We start from the raw sequence: 27,243 nt of genomic DNA on the forward strand, positions 1-27,243 counted from the left end.
ACACCAATTTCTTCTATTATTTTGTGTGAATGTTACAGATTTCTGGTACACATACTTGAAGCAGCTTGGCAATTAAGATATAGATTGTATCGACTAAATAAGACTGTTCAGTTTGGGTGGAGAAATCTCAGTGTTTCGAAGAGTTAAACATTTTCCCTCTAGCAAATATACAGAACTTTTAATAATTGTCTACTTTTTTCTACCATTGAGATGATAGACACGCAGTGAAAGTAATAATGACCTTTGTCTCTGTTAAGATCTTTATATTGTTTTCATTGCTCTTTTGTCATTCAATTGAATAGCAATTTTTTCCCCATTTGGCACATTTTAATGTAAAACTAAATTTAAGAAGTATCGAGGTAAATCAAATTTATTAAATAGTTTCAAATAATTCCTTCGATAAAAATAATTTTTATCAAATCTAATTTACATAGCTAAGACCGGATACATAATTTAAACATATTCCTGACTTTCTTGTACCAACCTATTCATGTAACAAGTGAAGATTTTCAGACATTATAAACAAGTTCCGTAATTGGCAGCATTTGTTTTTGACTGAACTGATCTTTCCTCCACCTTTCTGTATTAGTCTTAACTTGTGCTTGACCTTTACTTGATCAATTCTTAACCATTCGTTTTATAGTTTTTAATCATACCCAACGAAAGATGGAACAATACTTGGCAGATTATGGCTTTGACGAAACAAAGTCCGAGTTAAAAGGTTATGAAAAAAATGTATATGAATATAGGAGGGATTATTTCTTTTCATATTAAAATTTACTGTCTGTTAATATATATAACAATTATTATAATGGTGAGTCAATCACAAAACTTAAACGGAATATCTTCTGGTATGTTGTTTTAAAATTTCCATTACATTTTCGTACATTTCACAGCAAAATGGCCATTTTAGTCCTAAGCCATCCTGTTTCTTTTCTATTATCAACTGTCTTGATTTTTCTAAAGCAGACACACAGTGACTATCTCTGACAGTGAGATCGGTTCCATTCTCTATCAATAACTCAACCTTTTTGTCGATGTCTACCATATTGCTTTCAATTATTCTGTTAAATGGTGACTTTCCTCTTTCGTCACATTTTTTATTGACATCCAATCCTAACTGTAACAAGTGTTTTAGACATTCAATGCTTCTCCGTTCTAAACATTTAAACAAATTCTCCAAAAAATGCATGTTTTTCTTTGTAATAACACCACCATCATCTGATCTATTATAAATGCAAACATCTGTCTTTCTTATGTCAACCAATATATCAAACAAGTGATAATTCCCTGAGAACGGTATATTTTGGTTTTCTGCTCTGATCAATTCTTTTGCTATTTCAGAACCGTTTAACAATACTGCAAATTCTAAAGGGGACATATTTTCATCATTTCTAATTGTAAAATCTGCATTATTTGTAATAAGAAATTTTACTATATCACTGTGGCCAATTTCCACTGCCTGGAACAGTGGAGTTTTGTTCATATAATCACAGAAGTTTATATTAGCTCCGTTCAATACCAGATACTTGACAACGTCATAATGTCCTTTTGCTGATGCTCTAGATAACGGTGACTGGTAATATTTAACACACTGGTTAATATCGGCTCTGTTTTGTACTAGATATTTCACAATGTCAATATGTCCTTCTTCTGATGCTCCATATAATGGCGCCCTATTCATATGATCACTGAGGTTAACATCTGCTCCATTCTGTACCAGATATTCCACAACGCTAGTATGTCCTTTTACTGATGCTTGGTATAATGGAGACGAGTTAATATTATCACACTGATTGATATTGGCTCCATTCTGTACCAGATATTCTACAATATTACAAAGTCCTCCTCCTGACGCTTTAAATAATGGAGAATGGTTATATTTATTACATTGGTTAACATCAGCTCCGTTCTTTACAAGATAGTCAACAATGTCATAATGCCCTTCAACTGACGCCCCATATAATGAAGACTGGTTAAATATACTACACAGGTTAACAAAGGCCCCGTTCTCTACCAAATACTTTACAATGTCAGTATGTCCTTCTCGTGATGCTCCATATAATGGAGACGGGTTATTTTCACTACCCTGGTTAACATCGGCTCTATTCTGTACTAGATATTTTACAATATCAATATATCCTTCAAGTGATGCTCCCATCAATGGAGACGGGTTATATTTACCGCAACCATTAACATCGACTCCGTTCTGTACCAGATATTGAACAACGCCATAATGCCCTCCAGATGATGCTTCATATAACGGAGACTTGTCGTAATTATTACACTGGTTAACATCAGCTCCATTCTCTACCAGATGTTTAACAACTTCATGATGTCCTTCTTGTGATGCGGTATATAATGGAGACTCGTTATCTTCATTACACTGGTTAACATCGACTCCTTTCTGTATCAGAAATTTGACAATATCATCATGTCCTTTTAATGATGCTGATAGAAGCGGAAAACGAAAATTATCATCATATAGATCTATTTTTGCATTTTTCATTACAAGAACTTGTACGACTGATAAATGACCATCATAACATGCTGCTGTGAGCGGTGTGTATTTTCTGTGCCCATTATGGGATGTTAGCATATTTTCTTTATACGATGTTTTGTTTACACAGTCAACTTGGACATACTTTAGAATCGTATTCACCATATCAGGATCACCACTGTAACATCCTAAAGTAAGTAGTCGCGTCTGTTCTGTGATGTCTGATTTAAACACAATGTCACTGGAATCATTGTGTTCAAGAGCAAGATTGACAATGCTCTGTAAAAGATATGTATGCCCATAATAAAGTATCCAACTTATGGCCCTTATAGCATTTGTTCCTTTCCACAATATATCGAAATAGACGTTCCTTAATAAATCTAGTTTTCCTTCGTCCTCGTTTCCGTCCTTCTCCTCTTCTTCTTTATCAGAATATCTATTTACAACGTTGGAGGCATTGTTTTCTGTAAAAAGTAAAGCCTTCAGTTCATAATACGGCTTGTTACGTAATACTTTTACAAAGACTCCCAGAAAAGGAGGATATAATAACGATTTGTTCATAAACACATCAAATAGTTCAAATGATTGTAAATCTGTATACAGTCTTTCAGCCAGTAGTTCATAATAATCTGTTTCGATCAATATTGATAGATCAGTACCTAAAGCAGCAGTATGGTCCTTGGACACTATAAGTTTCGTAGCTATGAAGTTACTTTTCATATATTTTAGTAATATATGTGGGCAATTTCGTCCGTAGTGAAAAGCAACAATTTCATATATTGCATCGTGAATAAAGGTAACGTCATGATCATGTTTTATCAAATAGGTACCAATCAAATTGGACAATGCGTTTTTTATCTGTTTATCTGAAGTTCCTAGGTTAACTCCACACGTGTTCAATCCATCAAGTTTCATTTTATCGCCTGGCATGTTTTTCAAAGATAGAAAATTGTTACAGAGAACGCATAGTACTAGAGCTACATATTGTTCAGGGCAAATATATTCCAACTGATCCAATTCGCTAATAAGGCAATCTAAGGGCTGTGCGAAAAACATATCCGCAGAACCATGAAGTTCATGCTTTGTAGAAAATACCTTACAAAGCAATGGGAACATTATGTTTGATGACGATAGTGATACACTATCATAGCTGTTTTCTGGAACACCTTTATTCCTACAATGTTTTGTTAAAATATTTTCTTTTTCGACGTCGTTTAATTTGTTATCCTTCCATTCTAAGTCTACAATATTCTTAAATACAAACGGTTTAAGCTTTTCGGTTTCATGATAAACAGACCTTCTACAAGTCAAAATCAATTTTGAGTCTTTACTTATTGCATTCATTATACCTTCTTTGTGGTTTTTTACATTGTTATACATAAACATATCTACGGCAAATATGCCAAAGATGTCATCCAATAAAAATATTTGTTTGAATGTCACATCTGTATACTGTAAAATATCTTCAATTCTAAATACTGGAACTATTTCCCATCCGTTTTGTTCATATTGCATTGCTATATGTCTTGCTGTAGCTGTTTTACCACATCCTGGTCCACCCACTAGAGCAACAATAGAGCAGGACTCTACTTTGTCTTTTGTAGCTTGATAAACATTTGTGGCATCATAAAATAACTCATCATCTTTTTTCCATACTTCAAGAAGTTTTGTCTGGGTTCCTGAAAAATAGTATTAAGATATGGTACCGTTGTCAGTGTGCTCTAGATTATCAAATAATTGGAGATCAAAAAGGTCGGAATGGTAAAAAAACAAAAATTTAATGTAGTATCAAACTAAGTAAGTCTAAAAAGTTATATGGATTTTAAGGCCAGTAGTGGTATGGACTACAATATTACTGTTTAATAGACAAAAATACCGATCTCCGAGGTATATTCAAAATTGAATCCATAAAACATGCCAAAATCAAACTTATATCAACCAATAGAAAGAATGGAACATGTGGAAAACAACTGTTATCCGCTTGTCTTGTTACATACATAACCAAAGTAAATGATGGGTTAAACATGATTTTATAGCTACCTTAAATTCTCACTTGTATAACAGTTGTAAATAGTTTCGTCATCTGGACAAAACTGAGTGAGCAACCCGAACAGACTTAATTGATTAATGTGACAATAATTGCGATCCAACAGCCAAACTGTGTAAACATACAGCACAGACATACATCACAACTGACTCGAAAATTCAAACAAACATACAAATAAATCTGACAAATTATAGCGGACTATGCGGTATGGGCTTTGCTCATTGTTGAAGGCCGTATGATGACCTGTAGTTGTTAATTTCTGTGTCATTTGGTCTCTTATGTAGAGTTGTCTCGTTGGCAATCATACCACATCTCCTTTTTATTTTATTAAGACATCAACAGCAAGAAGTCATTGTATGTACAGCAAATAAATCTGACGAAGACGCCAACACAAAAAGTTTTTGTATTTGATAGTACATCCAGTAGAAGTAGTTTTTATCTGTTATATTTGTATATAACTCGAATCGTTTATATAATGAAGGCGACGATTTAAATTTGTTCCTCAAAAAAATGAATTATACCGAATCACAAATCACCAATGCACCTGAAATATCCATTATCCGAAAAGTACATCGTCTTAAAGGTTATGAGATCATGAACTACTTCTGGTTTAGCCTATTATAATATCAATATTACCTCTGATGTGCGGCGGTATATGATTGTCCTCTATCGTCTGGATTCTCTCTTTGCATTCTTCCATATCCTGATGTAATATGTTAATTTCACCTTTCATAATTTCAATAACTATTTTTAGATTTTCAAATATTTCATTTTTTAACTGTTGGTCCAGTTTTTGTTTTGAAAGTTTAATCACGTCCACTGACATTGATCCGAAGCTTAATCTTACAATAGCCTGAAAATAGAGATGATTTATATATGATACAGGCATTTTCTAAATCTTAGCATTTTGTAAAATGTCTAAAATCTTAAGACATTTTCTAAAATGCCAGTGAGATTCTGGCATTATAAATTGACTAATTTTTTTAATAAAATGCTTGGAATCACTGAAAGACATTTTACAAAATGCCAGAATTTATTTTATAGACTGAACTGATAACATAAATTGGGCCATTAAAAAGTATTCAACTATTAAGCAGTTTTTTTATCTTTGATAATAATGAATTTTAGCGCTTGCATTTTGAGTTTTATAATCAAAATTGAATTCTACCGAACAGACTTAATTGATTAATGTGACAATAATTGCGATCCAACAGCCAAACTGTGTAAACATACAGCACAGACATACATCACAACTGACTCGAAAATTCAAACAAACATACAAATAAATCTGACAAATTATAGCGGACTATGCGGTATGGGCTTTGCTCATTGTTGAAGGCCGTATGATGACCTGTAGTTGTTAATTTCTGTGTCATTTGGTCTCTTATGTAGAGTTGTCTCGTTGGCAATCATACCACATCTCCTTTTTATTTTATTAAGACATCAACAGCAAGAAGTCATTGTATGTACAGCAAATAAATCTGACGAAGACGCCAACACAAAAAGTTTTTGTATTTGATAGTACATCCAGTAGAAGTAGTTTTTATCTGTTATATTTGTATATAACTCGAATCGTTTATATAATGAAGGCGACGATTTAAATTTGTTCCTCAAAAAAATGAATTATACCGAATCACAAATCACCAATGCACCTGAAATATCCATTATCCGAAAAGTACATCGTCTTAAAGGTTATGAGATCATGAACTACTTCTGGTTTAGCCTATTATAATATCAATATTACCTCTGATGTGCGGCGGTATATGATTGTCCTCTATCGTCTGGATTCTCTCTTTGCATTCTTCCATATCCTGATGTAATATGTTAATTTCACCTTTCATAATTTCAATAACTATTTTTAGATTTTCAAATATTTCATTTTTTAACTGTTGGTCCAGTTTTTGTTTTGAAAGTTTAATCACGTCCACTGACATTGATCCGAAGCTTAATCTTACAATAGCCTGAAAATAGAGATGATTTATATATGATACAGGCATTTTCTAAATCTTAGCATTTTGTAAAATGTCTAAAATCTTAAGACATTTTCTAAAATGCCAGTGAGATTCTGGCATTATAAATTGACTAATTTTTTTAATAAAATGCTTGGAATCACTGAAAGACATTTTACAAAATGCCAGAATTTATTTTATAGACTGAACTGATAACATAAATTGGGCCATTAAAAAGTATTCAACTATTAAGCAGTTTTTTTTATCTTTGATAATAATGAATTTTAGCGCTTGCATTTTGAGTTTTATAATCAAAATTGAATTCTACTGAATCATTTAAATGTCCACCAAGTTCTGAATTCGGAAATTATTTGTTATTTCATAAAATATTTGGATGGCAGAATCTGTTAAACATTTGTCCTAATGTTTTTTTGTTTTTTTTTGGCAAATACATCTGTCGACGTTAAATCGGAATTTAGAATTAGAACCACATTGGTGACTCATTTTTTTATGTCAATACATTTTCGGATGATAAAACAAAAAAGATCGCAATATTATTATCTGAAAAACAGAGTGAGTACACTTATTACAGACATACAAACTTTCACATCAGGTATTTGAATGATAAACATAATTTGACTAAATCATTAGTTATTTTCTGTGCAAAATATTGACAAAATGACTAGGTATTTAAAGTCATTTTATATAATGCCTGTCAAAGTTAGCATATTATTAATTGCCTAAAAATTGGGAGATAATTTGCTTCTTCCAGTTACGAAAATGTCATTTCCGGTCTCATATGATAGCTTACTTTCCACTGATTCCGAAAATATATGGTTTTTAAATATTTTTCTTTCAAATAAGGGGGACAATAAGCTACTTCCGGTTTATATAAGGTGACTTCGGGTGTCAATAAAAGGTTAATGTATGCTGATTCTAAACATATATGGTTTCTATGTATTTTTTCCTTGAATTAGTGCAAAAATAGCTACTTCCGGCTTGCACAAGGTCACTTCCGGTTGATATATTTCAAGGTTATTTGTCACCCAAATCTTTGCAAAAAACACTTTGGGTTTATTATGTATCGCAATGAAGTTATATTCGATTTACCATTAATTGTAACATTTAAGGGACAATAACTCTAATAAGATATCATCAGATCGCTTTGGACTAAATGTACCATTTATTTGTCTCAACAACCCAAACAATTATCATCAGTTCTTTTATATGTAGCTTTTATTGTATAAGATGAGAGGCACACACAAGCTAAGGACAATATTTAGAAAATGACATTGACCTTTGACCTTGACATCATTTTCTTTTTGGTGGACCAAGGACCTCAAATCAAGATCCCCTAGGACTCTATCACTTACGGTTCATGAGTAACATTTGTATACCACTCATGTCAAATGCAAAAGAGGAAATAACTCTCGTATGGAGTCTAAGTATCTCTTCGGTTAAAATTGACCGAAGCATCCTGAGGTTTTAACGAGCCATTTGGAAAAATAAATTTGTCCATTTCTTTTACGGCTTCAAAGGAGATGCGCACACAGGAAAAACAGTGTTTGGGGAGATAACTCTTATAAAGAAAATTGTTCGGTTAAGCAGAGTCAAAACTAAAAGCCATTTACGAGCCATTTGGAAAAATAAATTTGTCGATTTCTTTTACGGTTTCGTAGGAGATGCGCACAAAAGAAAAACAGTGTTTGGGGAGATAACTCTTATAAAGAAAATTGTTCGGTTAAGCAGGGTCAAAACTAAAAGCGCATAAATTGTTCGATAACATATACCAAATATCTAAGGGACATGTTGCGAAACAAAAATTACACGCAAGAACAAAATTTGGCGGAAAGAAAAAATAATAATCAGAAAAAATACAATAGGTCTTTCCACAGAAAAGTGGAAAGACCTAATTATGAGGTTAACATAACAGTAAGAGGATGATTTTTCTGATTATATAAAGTTAAAATGGCAATAACCAGGTCCATTGGCGAATTATTTAAGATCTGCCAGACAGTATGTGTATCATCAGTCTCTTGTCCAGGTCCATTGGCGAATTATTTAAGATCTGCCAGACAGTATGTGTACCATCAGTCTCTTGTCCAGACTGTATGTATTAAAATAATTCATTAAAGAATTGATTTTCTTTAATGAATTATTTTAATACATACAGTCTGGACAAGAGACTGATGGTACACATACTGTCTGGCAGATCTTAAATAATTCGCCAATGGACCTGGACAAGAGACTGATGATACACATACTGTCTGGCAGATCTTAAATAATTCGCCAATGGACCTGGTTATTGCCATTTTAACTTTATATAATCAGAAAAATCATCCTCTTACTGTTATGTTAACCTCATAATTAGGTCTTTCCACTTTTCTGTGGAAAGACCTATTGTATTTTTTCTGATTATTATTTTTTCTTTCCGCCAAATTTTGTTCTTGCGTGTAATTTTTGTTTCGCAACATGTCCCTTAGATATTTGGTATATGTTATCGAACAATTTATGCGCTTTTAGTTTTGACCCTGCTTAACCGAACAATTTTCTTTATAAGAGTTATCTCCTCAAACACTGTTTTTCTTTTGTGCGCATCTCCTACGAAACCGTGGTTAAAGTTTTTGAAATTTTAATAACTTTCTTAAACTATCCTGCATTTCAATCAAACTTGCACATAAGCTTGTTTATGGTCATAAGATAGTATCAAGAAGAAAATTTTGTAAAAAAAAATCCTGTTTTTCCGTATTTTACTCATAAATGGACTTAGTTTTTCTGCCAGTTAACATTACATTCACTCTGTGGTTAAAGTTTTTCAAATTTTAATAACTTTCTTAAACTATCCTAGATTTGTACCACACTTAGTCAGAAGATTGTTTATAATCATAAGAGAGTATCCAGAAGAAAATTTTGTAAAAAAAAATCCTGTTTATCCGTATTTTACTCATATATGGACTTAGTTTTTCTGCCAGTTAACATTACATTCACTCTGTGGTTAAAGTTTTTCAAATTTTAATAACTTTCTTAAACTATCCTAGATTTGTACCACACTTGGACAGAAGATTGTTTGTGATCATAAGATAGTATTCAAAAGTAAATTATGTTAAAAAAAATCCTGTTTATCCGTATTTCACTTATAAATGGACTTATTTTTTCTGCCAGTTAACATTACATTCACTCTGTGGATAAAGCTTTCAAATTTTTAATTACTTTCTTGAACTATCCTGGATTTGTACCACACTTGGACAGAAGCTTCATTATGATCAAAAGCTAGTATCTAGAAGGAAATTTGGTAAAAATTTATTACCTGTTTTTCCGTATATTACTTATAGATGGACTTAGTTTTATTCCAGTTAACATTACGTACAGTCTGCAGTTAAAGTTTTTAAAACATTTATTAGATTCATAAACCTTCTTGGATTTTTACCAAACTTGAACAGAACTCCTTACAGTCAAAAGATAGTATCTAGAGGAAAAATTTTTAATACTTTTTTCCCCATTTTTGTTGAGCCTGCGACTAACAGTAAAAGTAGGCGAGACACTGGGTTCCGCGGAACCCTTACGAATTTTTTTTGTTCAATCATTAATGAAAGTGAGATAGTGAAATAATAATAATTCGGTATTAGCAGCAAGTATCATGGTTTAATTTTTTCAAAATAAGCAAAAACACCGATTATGAATTATTATTATTATTAGTAGGGTGCCCAGTACCGAAAAAGTCGTCTAGTTAACGAGTTTAAGTTAAGGGATAACACACGGCTATATCTATATGCAAACTATTGGAAAATCATTATATTTTCCAATCATGAATGTCGTCGTAAGCTTCCGTGGTTTCGTTTTTCAAAATCTTGTGGTTTCTTAGGGTATCAGATACTCGCACAATTTTACATGCTATTCATGTAAACAAAGAGTTCGGTATGAAAGGAATCAAGGGTAGGATAACAATAAAGTCACAAAATACAAATTTACTGATCTTATACGTTCATTACTTCCCCTCCATGCAGCATACGCATAAGCTATGGTTTTAAACTGGCATTACAACTTGCACACAAGGTTTGCGCTGCTATATACCTGTCCACGAAATATGTAAAAGTCTCGGGTCTGTCATCTGTAACACTTTACCAGTCGCACATGCTGTAACAGAATGCTATACAACGTCATCCCTGTTTGGGATCGGTAAGCGCTCTGTTTTCAAAGTCTTGCAGGACAACCAAGAAAATTTCACCTTTCGAATTGTGACATCGATGAATCTATAGATGCAGCTCGAAATCTTGTTGTTAGGTTGTATGATCTCAAGTCAGAACTCATAACAGATCATAGTGACCTAAACAAATTGAGGGTAAAATTGGCTATAATTAAAAATTTCTCCCTTGTGAAAATTCCTCCTTGTGAATCTACCTTTAAACAACATGTAATAAGAGCATCACTCAAAACATACGTTTGGATGTTTTCCCTATATAGCAAAACTACCCTTACATTCTCATCATAGTCATCTGTATATATAGGATGGGGTTGTTTTACCTGTTTCTAACAGACGTTTTGTTTTCATAACTTTACCCCCTCCGTCTGCAGTAATATTTACTTCTGTAAAGCAAAACTATACAAAGATCTTTATATTCAACCAATTCGACGTTTATGTTACACAAATTTCGAAATAAACCAATAATATATACGCTTTCACACTCAACAACAGAAATTTGATATTTATCTAGAAATTGACGAACTCCTTACTATCAAAAGACGTGAAAAACACATTTCGTTTTCGACAAATTATTAAAGTTAAGATCTAAAAAACATCTTTAGATCTTACTTGTAACGAATTGAATATGGAAATTCCAAATTTTGAAATTAAAAAGAGTCAAGGTCACTGTTATTTAACAGATGTTTGAAAATTTCAATTTAAAGTCATTTTTGGCGACAAAAATATAAAATAAGTTTTAAATGTAAAAACGAAAGATATTTTTCTTTAAATTAGTTATAGTTATTTTACTCCAAACACATATGTGTAGGAGAAACAAGCTTTCTAAATGTGACTCTGCATTTTCCGGGAATTTTTGCTTTGACCTTTGACCCTGATAAAAAAAAACGTGACCACTGCAGACAACGACGACATCAATATTTCGATGAGGCTTGTTCTCCTCTTTCCAATGATATAAAATATAGCCGTGTGTTATTCCGTTAACCCAAATCGATCAAATTTGTTGATTGGGCACCCTACTATAAGCCGGAGTGCATAGAGAAAGCAACGATCATCGCCATGTAGATAACTGATTATGGCAATCCTAGAAAATAGGGATCGTAGTTGAACGCCCTTGCTACGAACGGGGTCTAATTCACAACCTTGACATAATATAGTAATTACTGCATGCAGATAAACTCTTAGATCACTCGGCAAAAAGGCCTAGGCATTTCTTTACATAATAAAAAAAACAAATCTCTACCAGAGACCAAATGACATAAAAGTTAAAAATTATAGGTCATCGTACGGCCCTCAGCAATGAGAAAAACACATACCGCACAGTAAGCTATAAAAGGCACCGAAATGAAAAATGTAAAAACAATTCAAACGAGAACATCACGGCCTGATTTATGTATAAAACAATAAACGGAATACACAGCAAGAAAAAACAACCGCTTCATTATAAGCTCCTGACTTTGGACAGGCACATACAGAATGTGGCGAGGTTAAACATGTTTGATGGCGCCAAACCCTCTCCCTACCCGGGAACAGTGTTTAAACAGTATAACACATACACTCGCACATTCCAAAATAGTATCATTTTCTTCTTCATGTAAATTCAATTTGTCTCTTTTTAAGAAAACTTGTCAGATATTTTCTTTTCAAATATTTAAGTCAACTTTGTAGATTTTTAGGTCGATATGTCAGACAATCATCTGACAAGTTAGGGGCAAAGTTTGGTGTTGTCTCACATAATTCTGTTATTCGTTTAACTCATAAAACATTGCTTCTTGATTTAAAATTATATAATGAGCAGAAGTATTTTCAAACGCATTTTACCGATGTTTACTGAGTATGTACTGTAAGTCTATATTTATATTAATATCAATCAAGAAAGTATAACGTTCAATAAAGAATATGGCAACGTATGGAATATATCATTTATAACGATTATTTTGCTTTTGTAATTTAACTGTAACTAATTGCAATTCTCCCAATTTGATTTCTTGCAGATGTGGCCAAGTTTGGGTTAATTTATCATTAGTCAATAATGATCAACATTCTAATTGAAATATACAATTATTATACATGTATGATGCAAGCAATATTTGAATTTCCACTTTGGTCTTCAGACGATTTGTGTAAATATGTATTTTTTGTTATTGTTGAGTTGCTGTTTGATTGAAATGTACTCAAATCAGGATTTTTTACAAATAATATTATATTGAAAAGAGGAATGCATTTCAACTAGGTCAAATAAAACAATTATTGTAAATTAATATTTTAGGTATTCCTTTAATAAAACAGGTACGGTTCAAAAACACAAAAACGCAAACATACGTTACCTACACATTGAACGTCAAAAACATCAAATTAGCGATGATGTGACGTTTTGGTAGACCATCATGTGACCACTTTATTTTGATGATTTGTACATTACTCTTTATCATATATATATCGAAATGTTCGTCTTGCAAAGGAATTTTGATATAAAAGTGTTTTTTTTCTTCGAACAACTGATGTTGTTTTCAGTCATTTTGATGATTTGTAACAACTTGTGCCTAATAATTCAAAGAAAAAAAGAGGACGCTAACATTGTGACATTTTGGTAGACACCCTATTAATGCTTCGATATTCGATACTAATCGATTAAAATTGAAAGCATAGAATATTTTCTTTTATATTTGGAATTTATCATACGGGCTTAATTTCTCCGTTCAAAAATGCAAATCATATTATATTTCAATGTTTTCTATTACCAACTCCGGAATTACTAACGTAAAACGTTGGTATAAAGTTTTGTGACGGAAGACCTTTGGGGATTCATATACTTCGTATTTTACAGCGGATGATCGTGAGGGCATTCCAGTGTATTGCTATCGCCTAGATTTCCATTACGTATTATTCGTTCTGGGTTTTTAACCGATCTGTATACATGATGAATACGTAGACATTATCAAATGCAAACTAACATTCCTTATCGCTTGTTACAAATTCATTTCTTCAATGAATACTCATCAAATACTTTTTAAAGAAGATAAACTAATAATATTAAAATGTCTTGTTGTATATATATACAAATCATTAATATCTATGCACACGCATGCGGAAGAATATCTCAAGAACGTTTGCAATCTCAAGGAACAATAACTCTGCATGGATGATTAAACATTTTTTTGCGGGAAATTATGAATGCCTACTCAAATCCATATTATTAGAAAAATCGAATTATTACAGAAGAGTGTCCACCATGCACTTGCACTGCACTATTATTAATATAGTAGAATAGAATGATATACAAATGCATGAAAATTATATAAACATGTAACTGTAATATACAAGTACTAATATAATATATAACAATAAACCAGGGTATATTGATTTTTCTCTAATTCTTCGTCAATTTATCCCTTTCTGCACCCATTGTATAAAAAAATTTTAATCAACGTGTGGTTCGTTTGATCTCAGTTCTTCATTGGTTAAAATCCGATTATGACGTCGAATTTTCTTGCTTTCCTCTGTTTTTCCTATTGTGACGGCATGAAAAAAGGCGACCATGCCTGATGACGTCACATAGAAAGAGCACATCTTTTGGCAGATCATTCGAAAAGAAGGAATAAAATTGCCTGCTTATTGTTTGAAAATCATTAGAGAAACAGATTCCACCACCAAATCTTGTGTAATACAATATTTATCCACTCTCGACAGTTAAATTTTAAATATTTAAAACGCTCGGCGAGCCTCGCGTTTTAAATTTGAAAATTTAACTGTCTCGAGTGGATAAATATCGTATCACACTCGATGCAGTGGTAGAATCTATATGTATCACTACAATATAATAGTAATTACGGCGAGGTTGAATTCCCTGTCATTAATTTATCATTCACGCACGAACTTGTCCCAGAAAATTATTGAACATTGAACGACAAAATTTCTTCTTATGTGACGTTTACATTTTCTGACGTCAGACACGCGAAGCATGAATGTGGTTTTTAATTTGATAGATCTATATGCTTTTGTGCTTTTTTGTAAATGATTGTTTGTTTTGATATTGTAACACAGTGATGACTGCTGTACCCATATTTTGACTATTTTATTTATTATGTCTGTTTTGTTCACGCATCGTTGTAAATATAACGGAATTTGATGAGACTGTCGTACAAATGAGAGGTTTGGCGCTATAAAACCAGGTTCAATCCACCATTTTCTACATTTGAAAATGCCTGTACCAAGTCAGAAATATGACAGATGTTGTCCATTTGTTTGATTTGTTTTGTCATTTGATTTTGCCATGTGATTAGGGACTTTCCGATTGAATTTTCCTCGGAGTTCAGTATTTTTGTGATTTTACTTTTTATTATATCTGTACATTAACCTCACTTTCAGGTAAAGAGATGTGATTTTTTTTTCTGAGACAAGTGCTTGTCGGACCATCCACAAGAACTGGCGGTCATCCGATGTTCAGTACTTCAGTACTTTGATTTTGTTTAATGCTATAAATGAGATTGAAGTCCGAATGAATGTCGTTCAAATGTTATAGATTAGGACGCATGTTACATTTTCTGACTAGATGAAATGTTTTGCACAGTTTTACTCAATATTGATTAGTTCTTTATAGAACAGTTGTTTTTTTTGTGACAATGACCACTGATGACTTTGTGCTAGGTTTTCGGTAATGATGTCGAGGTTTTCATGGAAATCGCTCGTTTACATTGGATTTCTGTGCTTTAAAAGAGTTTTTCAAACTTATTTTACAAAAAGATATACGCTATTACCAATTTGAGAACATAATCCTCTAGCTATATAAATGCATTCTGAACTGTTGTGCCGTAGGGGAGTGATATTTTTCCTTGGTGTCTACAACCAATAATGACTTCTTACAAGGCCTACTCAGTTCGAAAATTGCGTTATTTACGTCTTACACACATGTCCTCCTAAAGCCCTAACTTTTCTATCTCAAATGGTATAGCATTGTTATACTTTATCTACTATTAAGAACCCGAAAATAGGAGGAGCACTCGAAGAACAACACAAAATAAGATTTTTCTTGTTAGTATTCGGAAAATTGATCGACAAAACTTAATGAAAAACGATAAGCCATCTGTAACTAAATTTCTTACGATCTTTAAAGATTTTGTAGGTAAAATAACACTAGATCTTTCCTTTATTTATCTAATTTAAAGCCGAATTTTGATGTCAGGTACGTGAAATCAGAAAACGTCACCAACATTGTGCTTAACGTCTTGAGCATTTTAACACAATTTCATCCTTAATATAGGAAATTAACTGACAGATTTACAATGTAACGTGACTTTTGTATTTAATTAAAACTTTTAATTTCAATTATTCTTATTAATTCTAGATTTGAGTGACAATTTTCTTAAAATTAGACAGACCGCGCACGTACAGATCGTATACATAATTTGAAATGGGCATATGTTTACTTTTATAAATTGTTACTTGGATGGAGAGTTGTCTCATTTGCACTCATACCACATCTTCCTATATCTATATATGGTCTGGAACATCCGTACATAGCAAGTGATTAAAATTTGATATAATTAGTAAGTAAACAACTGAAAAATGTAAAAAAACCTTTTATATTATAAAGTTATGTAGATTTTTACAAAAAGAGGAACAAGTTATACTTTCATTTATTTAATGCAGAATGTCTGTTTATCAGTTAATTGCTAGTTATTATAAAAGGCAGTGTTCGATTTTTTACACGAATGAAATAGTTCGATAAGAATTCTGAGAAGTGTACACTCAATTTAGTTTTGAATTTACCTTCTTCCAAAACCTCATATGAAGTACATGATTGTTTGACTGAGAATGTGTAGGGTACAGGGTCCTTAGCATGTAGATTTCGGTATAAGATTATAAGTAAAGGGTTATATCGAAGCCACTACTGTACGGTTGAAAGTCAAGTTAAGTACATGACCTGGTTGGTAATGTAAGCTATGTTAGATGTTAGATTATCCTAAGAAGCTTCAGTAGGGTGGCCGTGAAGATTTTAGTTTGAAGAAATGCATGCCCTTGGGAACCAAGCACTATAGGTCCAAAGTATAAAATACGCTTCAATAGAAAAAGCTTAAATTATGTGTTCCTTAAAACCAATAATGATCATATTTAGGTCAAGTGAACGATAAAAGCTTAAGATCACATGATCCTCTAGTTTAATAATATTAAGATATGTATATATGTTGTACAGAATTTCATGTAATTTATTAAATTTTCAATGATCATGCTATATATATAAAAAAAGAGATGTGGCATGATAGCCAATAAGACAACTCTCCACAAGAGACCAAATGACACAGAAATTAACAACTATAGGTCATCGTACGACCTTCAACAATGAGCAAAGCCCATACCGCATATTCAGCTATAAAAGGCCCGAAATATTTACATTTTTGTAATGATTATCAATTCCCGTAAAACCAGAAAAACGAAAAAAATGTTGATAGCCTTCCCTATCTTTGATACCAAACAAATCAATGGATGGAACTAGACACGAGCAGCCACTTTGTTTTGTTTAAAGTCTTTCCTAAATTTCCTTAAATGTTTGCCTACCAGGTTACTTGGATCATCGTTCGACCTATTAACTGGTTAACCTGTAGTAAAGTGGGTGGTCAAAGTACTACAGATGCAAATTCATGGTTTTTAGATAATTTTCTCATCTAAGAGAAAGAAGCCCCACAGAAACAAGAACACAGAACCACCATAAAAAGTAAATTTCCAGATAACGAAAAATATTCAGATATGAAATTTTCAACCTCTGACATGATCCTAACATGGGATATGGAAAACATTTTGTTATCAAAAATAACAGAAATATCCAGACTATAGACAAGCTTGTTTGTGAGAAGAATTAGAACACAAATAACAACAACGAGAAGAGTTCACAGTAAAACAATAGTTCTCCGTTAAGATACATAATAACGATATTTCATTATTATTTTATATCAATTAAGCCATGCGTATTTCTTAGGACGAACAGAAACTATGGTTTATCCATTCAACTCTTAGTTTCATCATTAATTTTCCTCAGTCAGAATGAACCTCCCTATATTTATAAAATGATGTCTGTCCAATTTGCAGATAATAGCAGGCGTTATTTTTTCCTGATAAAGTTTCAATCGAATTGCCTAAATGATAACATGATTTCAATAATTTTTCAATTTGTTTGCGGGGCATTATTTATTGTGACAGGATTCGGTAATTTCCGATAAAATTTGTCCGAAGTTTACCATCACATACATCAATTATCATCATCACCATCACTGATCATCACCTTCATCAACAAAACACGTATAATGTTGTGACAACTGCATATAATGTTGTGACCACTGCTTATAATGTTCCGACAACTGCATATAATGCTATCACGACTGCATATATTAAATGTTGTGACCACTGCATATAATGTTCCGACAACTGCATATAATGTTGGCACGACTGCATATAATTTTGTGATTACTGCATATACAGTCCTACACACAGCCCTCAAAATGAAAAGTTTTACACAACTACTGTTGAGATAAAAACAACATAAAATTTAAGTGGCTGTCAACATTCATTTACTGAAATTTGTCAAATTTGTAATTTTATCAGTAAAATTAACATTACACAGGTTGGTTCAGATATCTTACTAGCTACAGTGATAATTTCTGCATCCTTTGTGATAAAACTAGTGTACATAGATGGCATAGTTTTTGTGCAAAATATGAAATATAATTTCAGTTGTATATATAATACACATTATATACTGTTATATACATATTTAAGAACAAACAATTTCATTACTTTTTGTTAGGGATGAAAAAAAAAAAAAAAACAACAGAAAGTAACTGTTTGGTATAAACATTTCAACTAGTTATAATAAGTAAGAGACTTTTTACAGAGGATGACCTTGAGGTCACTCCGATGTATTGCTATCGCCTAAATTTCCATTATGCAAATTAGTTTTGGGATTTCAACCGATCTATAAAAATTATAGATCCGCGGTCATTACAAGGGGAAAAAGTGCATTTTTATACCTGCGATTCCGTTCTCCGTTCGTACGATGTTTCATCAAAAAATGGAATCATTTCAGTTGTTGATTTAGTACTGAAAATTTGACTGAATTATCTCCTTATTAAATACGGTTTTATATGTTTAATAGGTGTTTAAGAAAGAGGTCAGGTGCTCATGTTCATTTATAAAATTATCGTTCATTCATGAATTTATCGTAAAATCAAAATCACTACACAGGTCACACAGGTTGTATACGTAGTGTCAAAAGATTACCTGTATAGTATCTAAAAATAGACAAACTTAACTGACTCCCCTTACTGTAGTGTGTGATAACATTTTGTGAGGGAATTCGATGTTTGCTATACACTGTGTCTTAACTACCCCGGCAAAAAATGTTTGGACTCGATAGTATCTAATGTCCGGTACGGTGACGGACAATCAACAGACAGAGAAAAGGTAGAATTTCTATTTATTTATTTGTTTTTTAATGACATTGAAGAATAAACATACACATATAACTATTTTCGATTGTGTGATGTAATATTTTCTACAACCGTTCTAGATTAATGGAGAAATAAGTAAAAAGGCACATGAAAATGGTGAATTGAGTGAACCTTGCTACGAATTTGTTTAATTTCTTTTTAAATTGTGCACATTGTACGGAAAGAAAAGTACGGAAAGAAAGATATTAACACAGAGATTGCATGGCTAGTCACTATGAGCACCTCAATATTTGCATTTCTGTGCATGGAACGGAAGAAATGGGTCATGTCAAAATGGAAGGACCCTGTTTCGTCAATGTTGTTTATTACACAAGGACCCTGTTTTGTCTCAGTATAGGACCCGGTTTTGTTTTGTTTTGAAACCACAAATATATGAAAAGCTACTTTAGCACGGATCTGGACATTGCCCATCGGAAGAAATTAAATATTTGAGTCAAAAAGATGTTATACAGATGTTATTGCAATACAAACATGTGTTAAAATATATTTCAAACGGGAACTTTTCGAAATAGGGAGTAGACATTTTTGAATGCTATACGTATACCTTATTGATCTTATCTTCGAACTAAGTTTAAATGGAAATAAATACTTTATATCATGTACTTACATTAATTCCTTATGATAGAAAAAAGAAGATGTGGTGTGATTGCCAATGAGACAACTCGTCACAAGAGATCAAATGACACAGAAATTAACAACTGTAGGTCGCCGTACGTCCTTCAACAATGAACAAAGCTCATACAACATAGTCAGCTATAAAAGGCCCCGAAATGACAAGTGTAAAACAATTCAAACGAGGAAACTAACGGCCTGGTTTATGTACAAAAAAAAATGAACGAAAAACAAATATGTAACACAGCAACAAAGACAACCACTTAAATACAGGCTCCTGGCTTGGGACAGGTAAATATATACAGAATGTGACGGGGTTAAACATCTTAGCGGGATCCCAACCCTCCCCCTTACCTGGGAAATTGGTGTAACAGTACAACATAAGAACAAACTATAAAAATCAGTTGAAAAAGGCTTAAGTCATCAGATGGATACAAATAGAAATACATCTCAAAAATGTTTGTTTGTTTTCTATACTACTGTAATGATGTAAAAATAAGAAGATGTGGAATGATTGTGTTACCATATCAATTTATCAAAAGAGTAAGGATAGTATGCTTTACTACACTATACGCTATGTTTACAATATATTTACTCATTCGTTCATCCATTGACGGACAGTGAGAGAAAAAGCTCCGTTTTGAAGGCCGTACTTTGACCTATAATGGTTTACTTTTACAAATTGTGACTTGGATGGAGAGTTGTCTCATTGGCACTCATACCACATCTATTAGAACGTTTTGGATATCTCAAATCAATATGGTTGCCTTTCGAACGTGTATTTTATGTCCGCTTCGAAATACACAAGTTCTAAACTTCCCCATTAGAAACAAAATAATTCTATCATGCCATGCTCTACGCTCATTTTAACATAGGTAGGCATTATATTTGTCAATATTTTATACCTGGCTAACGCTTGGTTTAAAAATTTTAACAAATATAATGCCTTCCTATGTTAAAATGAGCATTGAGCATGGCATGAAAGAATTATTTCTTTTTATAAATAAAAGTTGGTTTGCAACATTATAACGTCCAATATCTTCGTCTTCGTCTTCGTAGAACAACCTAATTGGCAATTTAGCCCGTGAAAATGACGATGAGACAGCTTTCCATCAGAGACCAAATGATGTAAAAGTTAACAAATGTAGAACACCGTATGGCATCCAACAATGAGAAACGCCCATACGGCATAGAAAGCTAAATGAAAACTGTAAAAAAAAAAAACTAATGTGAAAACTAACGACCTAGATTTATGTACAAAATAAAAAACGAATAACAAATACATGTCTGATATACATCAAAAAAAGACAACAACCGATTTACAGGCTCCTAGATTCGGTACTGGCACATACAGAATGACGGGGTTGAACGTGTAAGCCCCCCCAGCTCCCCCTCCAAAAAAAACAAAATAAAAAACGGGCATAACAGCACAACATATGAACAAACTATAAAATTCAGTGAGTTGAAAAAGGCTTAACTCATTTGATTACAGAGCCCCTATAGTAAATATGCGATTGGCGGCTGTCTCTGTTTTTTCGTCTTTTATTAAATTCTATGATGGTATACGATATAGTTACATTATATCAGTGGCGGATCCAGGGGAGTAGAGGAAGAACGCCGACCCCTCCCCCCTTTTGGTGGCTAGAAATAATTATTTTATCATGTTTTTTACGATTTATATATGATTTTTTATTTAGCATAAAATCGTTAAAAAAAGTTCCCCTTGCAACGCTCGGCGGTATAAAATCCGTTTATGAATACGCCCCTTTAAAAAAGTCATGGCCTCGGTCCGCCCTTGCATATTGACAATTTAAAACTTGACCAAATTGGTTAAATTGTAGAACATTTGTCAATGTACGATGATCATTATACAATGAAGAGATACACCTATATATAATAGTTGTACTATATAGGGCAGTTGTTAACAACTTGATACTAGTGCATTAAAGAATTTGTTAATGTTAAAAAAAAAAAGAAAAAAAAAAGAGAGATAAAACATCGTTTATTTATAAAAATTACTAATCAAATAATCATTATTGCAATTTCCGGATGGCCTAAGACTTTTATACTAATTTTTACTTAGTATTATTGTAACAAGGAGGGTAAACAGATTTTTAACGCACTATTATTGTGATCCTTTGCGCCGCATGGAAATTCCTTTTCTTAGGCGATTCTGCATGCACATACATTTGTCTTATTTTCTTGCTTTATAATGAACGTTTAGTTTCAGAATATTTATTTTCAACCGATTATACTGTCTTCCCTTAAAGTAGAGCGGACACTAAGATAACCATCTTGTTGTCCCAGAAAATCCCATATCAAATGAGCGTCCTTAAATTTTCAAAGCCGTACACTAATTAAGTTTGAACACTTAAATTTGTATAGATGATATAAAAAAATCTAATTCCGTTTCAAAACCTTCATTTCTTTTTAATTTTTCCTTTTTTTTTTATACAAAACAAAATTGAAATTTGCTTTGTTCTAATATAGCAGGAATTCAAGTGTTTACGGATTCAAAAAGGTTATAAGTTATCCTCTGAAAGAAAATGTTTTTCAACGATCCCTCAAACTGCTGTTGAATGCCATATTTTTATTTTCGTCATGCGGTTATGCATTATTTTCTATGACAAAACCGGGTGTGCTTTGTGAAATTTAAGGACAAAACCGGGTCGTACACATTGACAAAACCGGGTGCTTCAATTTTGACATGATCCACTTCTTTCATTCCATGCACAGACATGCAAACATTGAGGCGATCATAGTGAAAAGTCTTGACATCTCCGTGTTAATATCTTTCTTTCCGTACCTTTCTTTCCATACAATGTGCTCAATTTAAAGAGAAATTAAACAAATTCGAGGCAAGGTTCACTCAATTCACCATTTTGATGTGCCTTTTTACTTATTTCTCCATAAATCTAGAACGGTGGTAGAAAATATTACATCACACTATCGAAAATAGTTATATGTGTATGTATATTCTTCAATATACTTAAAACAACAAATAAATAAACAGAATTTCTACATTTCTCTGTCTGTTGATTGTCCGTCACCGTACCGGACATTAGATACTATTGAGTCCAAACATTTTTCGCCGGGGTAGTTTAGATACAGTGCTATACCACTGTTCATTTCAACGCACTTTATGACGGTACCACTTTATCAATATGAATGAAATCTTTTGCAGTGTTTTAAGAAATAATTTTACTTTAAAATCGCGTATCATTTGTGAACTATTAAATGTTTTACAAGGACGAATTTTCTGTATAAAGTCAATAATTGTGTGAACTTTTGAAGCCCAAACTTTTTATAGCCTTAAATACGCTAATGAAAGATCCGAAAACTATACCCATACAGAACGACATGTTTTTGAAATTGTAGCAAAACTTTTGGTTGACAAATTTTAATTCGTTATTGCATAAATATTAACTTGAAATATCTGTCATTTTCTCCCTACCCAGTTTACCTCTATTACTCATTATGATGTGGACTTGACATTGTTATTGAATCTTATGCAATTTGATTGGATTAAGTTATTATTAGATTACCTTCAAACTGTTCATGCTTTTTCGTACGAGTATATTGATTAAATCAGAGCGTGCATGAATGTGTACAGAAAATTAAATGACCTGCAAACTGGACACTGGACCAGTCCATATTACGTTTTATCAATGAATAGATTTTTTTTTTATTTCCCAAATTACAGGGCCCATAAAGGGCATAAAATCAGATACAATTGATTTACATAATTGGTAACAACAACAATAATAGCGGCATATAAATAGATATTTAGTATATAAGCATTGGTCAGAATCAGATGAACGAAACTTAAGGTATGAAAGGTAACAATTGCCACTTTTTATCTTTTCACATAATTTTCCACATACACATTAGATAAATTATTTTTGATAGCCTATTGCGGAGAAAAAAGAGAAAGTTTACTGTGTTAACGTTCTATTCCATTAAATACGCCATTTTTCGAAGATAAATGCAGAAAAACATTTATGAACGGCTACGCCAGGTAAAATTGTTGTTTATCCTAAAAAAAAATACAATTTTCAGTTTCATTAGAATATTATAATAATAATAAATCCCAAATTTATGTAGTCATTAGATAAAGTCCTTATATGTCCGATCTGCCTATTTTTGGACATCAAAAGACAATACGATCGTTTTAAGGTCAATTTCGTCTACCTCACACAATCTTGTTAGGCACTATAATGAAATGGACCTTAAATTTATTTCACATGTTTCCTGAAAATTGATAAATATCAAAGCAACATAGAGCTGTTTGTTCTAGTTCGTATAATGACAATTTAATGTCATGTTTGTTTGTGATGACCCCCCTTTTCGGGATTGCATCAGAATTATAGTTATCTCGTATCGCATGAGGATGACACATGTCAACTGAGCAATTATGTTTGGGACTTAGTTTTAAGAAATGATGTCAAAGTAACATTATGAAAATATTTTTAGTAAGCTGAAATATATATTTATTTTTTACATGTTTATGTCTCCTTGTAAAATATAAAACATATTTAAAATGATTTCCTGCTAAAGTCTGATATTGATATAAAGTTAAAACCGTCTTGCTTCTCACTAGTCAACACTCCTGTCCTGTCAGGTTTAATTCTTATATATATGGATGAAAAATAAAAGTCCACAAAACATTAACATGGCAGCAATTGCTTTTACAGCCTTTAAGACTTTGATTTTTTTTTACAGAAGAGTGTCCACCATGCACTTGCATTACACTATAATAATAGTAGAATAGTATGATATACAAATAGATGAAAATTATATATACATGCAACCGTAATATTAATATAATATATACCAACAAACCAGTGTATTCTCTGGAACTAATAATATATTAGTATAATAGTCTAAGGTATACTGATTTGTATCACTACAATATAATAGTTATTACGGTGAGGTTGAATTTCCTGTCATTTATTCATCATCCAAGCACGAACTTGTATAAGAAAAAAAAATCTCTGTAAATTAACCTCAGTTTCAGGTATAGAGATGTGATCTGTTTCTGTGACATGTGCTTTTGACCATCCACAAGAACCTGCGGTCATCCGATGTTCAGTACTTCAGTACTTTGATTATATGCCCGTTTACGGGACGTATAAAATTATGGTATAACATGTCGGACAATAACTCAAAAGCGCTTTAACCAATTTGCATGAAACTTTGGTGAATTGTTTATATCTATTGACGTGAGCTACTTTCGATTTTTATAAATTTTAGAAAATACGTTTCTGAGTTATGGGGTTTTATTCATTAAAAAAAGGGGATTTTCTAGTTTTCGGACAATAACTCAAAAATGCTTTAACCAATTTGCATGAAACTTTGATGAATTGTTTATATCTATTGAGGTGAGTTCCCTTTCGATTTTTATAATTTTATATTTTACGTTTTCGAGTTATTGGGTTTTATTCATTAAAAAAGGGAGATTTTCCAGTTTTCGGATAATAAATCAAAAATGCTTTGAGCAGTTTTCGTGAAACTTTGGTGAATTGTTTATATCTATTGACATATGCTCCCTTTAGTTTTTATACGACCACAAAAAAATTGCGTTCGTATATTGCTATCATGTTTTGTCGTCGTCGTCCGAAGACATTTAGTTTCCGGACAATAACTTTAGTATAAGTGAATGGATCTCTATGAAATTTAACCACAAGGTTCAATAGCACAAAAGGAAGGTTGGGATTGATTTTGGGGGTTATGGTCCCAACTGTTTAGGAATTAGGGGTCAAAAAGGGACCAAAAAAGGATTTTTTTTAGTTTCCGGACAATAACTTGTGTATAAGTGTATTGATCTCTATGAAATTGTACCACAAGGTTCCATACCACAAACGAAAGGTTTGGATTGACTTTGGGGGTTATGGCTCAAACCGTTCAGAAATAAGAGGGAAAAAAGGGGGGGGAAAAGTTTTTTCTGGTTAAGGGACAATTACTTAAGTATTAGTCTATGGATCTCTATGAAATTAAAACACAACGTTCCATACCACAAAGGGAATGTTGGGTTTGACTTTGGGGGTTATGGCTCAAACCGTTCAGGAGTAAGTGGCAAAAAGGGGGGGGCAAGGTTTTTCTGGTTTTTGAACAAATACTTAAGTACGGATCTCTACGAAATTTATTGTATCACAAGGTTCCATACCACACACAGAAGATTGGGGTCGATTTTGTGGGTTGTGGCTCTAATCGTTAAGAAACTAGAGGCCAAATAGGGGCCAAAAACAAGACTTTTCTAATACTGGCTAAGCTGGTTCTAACATAAATTATTTCTGATCTATATAAAGAAACAACAAATACTGATATGGCAGGAGATACACACCAAACAGGGTGTATAAATTATTATATTTAGTTTGTAAACAGATTTACTAAGTATTGTGCAACAGCAAAGTATTGCACAACAGCAAGAAATCTTCAATTGAAAATAAATACAAATCTTTTAACCAATTTCAATGAGGATTAATTTAAAGTCTTGAATTATTTGAGGTTTTTACTATATTGGATATTTGGACATTTTTAAATAGGTCTACATTGAGGTCCAAAGGGTCGTAAATTAGACTTTGTTTGATTTCATCAAAAACTGAATTCTTGTGGTTCTATGATATGCTGAATCTAACTGTGCATTCATATTTTTAATTTTGGGCCCTGTTTTCAAATTAGTCCATATTAAGGTCCAAAGGGTCAAAAATTCAACTTTGTTTGAATTCATGTTTTTTGTTATATGCTGAATCTAACCATGGAATTAGATTTTGGATATTGGACCATTAAGTAGATTAAATGTCCCATTTCAAATTTTTAAGTTATCTGACCATATTTATTCTGTGTCAGAAATCTATAATGTGTCAAATATTTAATCACTATCCAAATTCAGAGCTGTATCAAGCTTGAATATTGTGTCCATACTTGCCCCAACTGTTCAGAGTCTGACCTCTGCGGTCTTATCCAGCTGCTGCAGGCGGAGCACATTTTTTTTTTTAAATTTCTGATATGACATTGAGGAGCTATGGAACTTTATTCTTTGAAAAAGCGACGGGCGTATCATGCGCTCATGGCACAGCTCTTTATTGAAAGCAAGATAGAATTTTACAAATGAACATGCATATGTTTCACATCTGTATGACAATTGGCATATTCAAAGTTGTTCTTTTCAGTTATTTTCCACTTGCGAAATGTTCGTTTAATTTTATAAATGAATAAAAAATCCATAAATATCAGGATTCATATTTTATCTTTAAAAAAAATTAACTAAGGCTCTAGCAGAATCCCCTCCCCACCCCCCTTTATTAATATTTCAGGACTAATGTAATTGTTATTTTATTATTTAGTCAAATTAGAAACAATATTCTTATTCTGAGCTGACCTGTCTTTGTAGTTACTCGTTAATGCTTTGTGCTTAGCGGAGAAGCAGCAAATAC

The 27,243-nt window shown here is 32.4% G+C and overlaps 1 protein-coding gene across 2 annotated transcripts; it reads right to left on the reverse strand.

Annotated features, from left to right (window-relative positions):
- Window positions 1-354: 354 nt before the first annotated feature.
- Window positions 355-6,505, reverse strand: LOC127721537 (ankyrin-1-like). 2 transcript variants are annotated; one of them, XM_052228298.1, is made up of 2 exons: window positions 6,292-6,505; window positions 355-4,179 (listed from the first exon to the last, which is right to left on the reverse strand). In XM_052228298.1, exons 1-2 carry the CDS (start codon window positions 6,479-6,481, stop codon window positions 833-835), a joined length of 3,537 nt encoding a protein of 1,178 aa, XP_052084258.1. In that variant the 5' UTR covers window positions 6,482-6,505; the 3' UTR covers window positions 355-832. The 2 variants fall into 2 exon arrangements, with proteins under 2 accessions (XP_052084258.1, XP_052084257.1); XM_052228297.1 differs by lacking the exon at window positions 6,292-6,505 and adding an exon at window positions 5,184-5,397.
- Between the last annotated feature and the right edge of the window lie 20,738 nt (window positions 6,506-27,243).

Source organism: Mytilus californianus, unplaced genomic scaffold (genome assembly GCF_021869535.1).
Source record: "Mytilus californianus isolate M0D057914Y unplaced genomic scaffold, xbMytCali1.0.p SCAF_12, whole genome shotgun sequence".
Classification (NCBI taxonomy): domain Eukaryota; kingdom Metazoa; phylum Mollusca; class Bivalvia; order Mytilida; family Mytilidae; genus Mytilus; species Mytilus californianus.

Excerpts from the sequence above, each read along its gene's own strand:
- LOC127721537 (XM_052228298.1), bottom strand. The coding sequence starts at position 6,481 with ATGTCAGTGGACGTGATTAAACTTTCAAAACAAAAACTGGACCAACAG. Across the intron at positions 4,180-6,291 it reads TATACCGCCGCACATCAGAG|GAACCCAGACAAAACTTCTT; the intron begins GTAATATTGATA and ends ACTATTTTTCAG.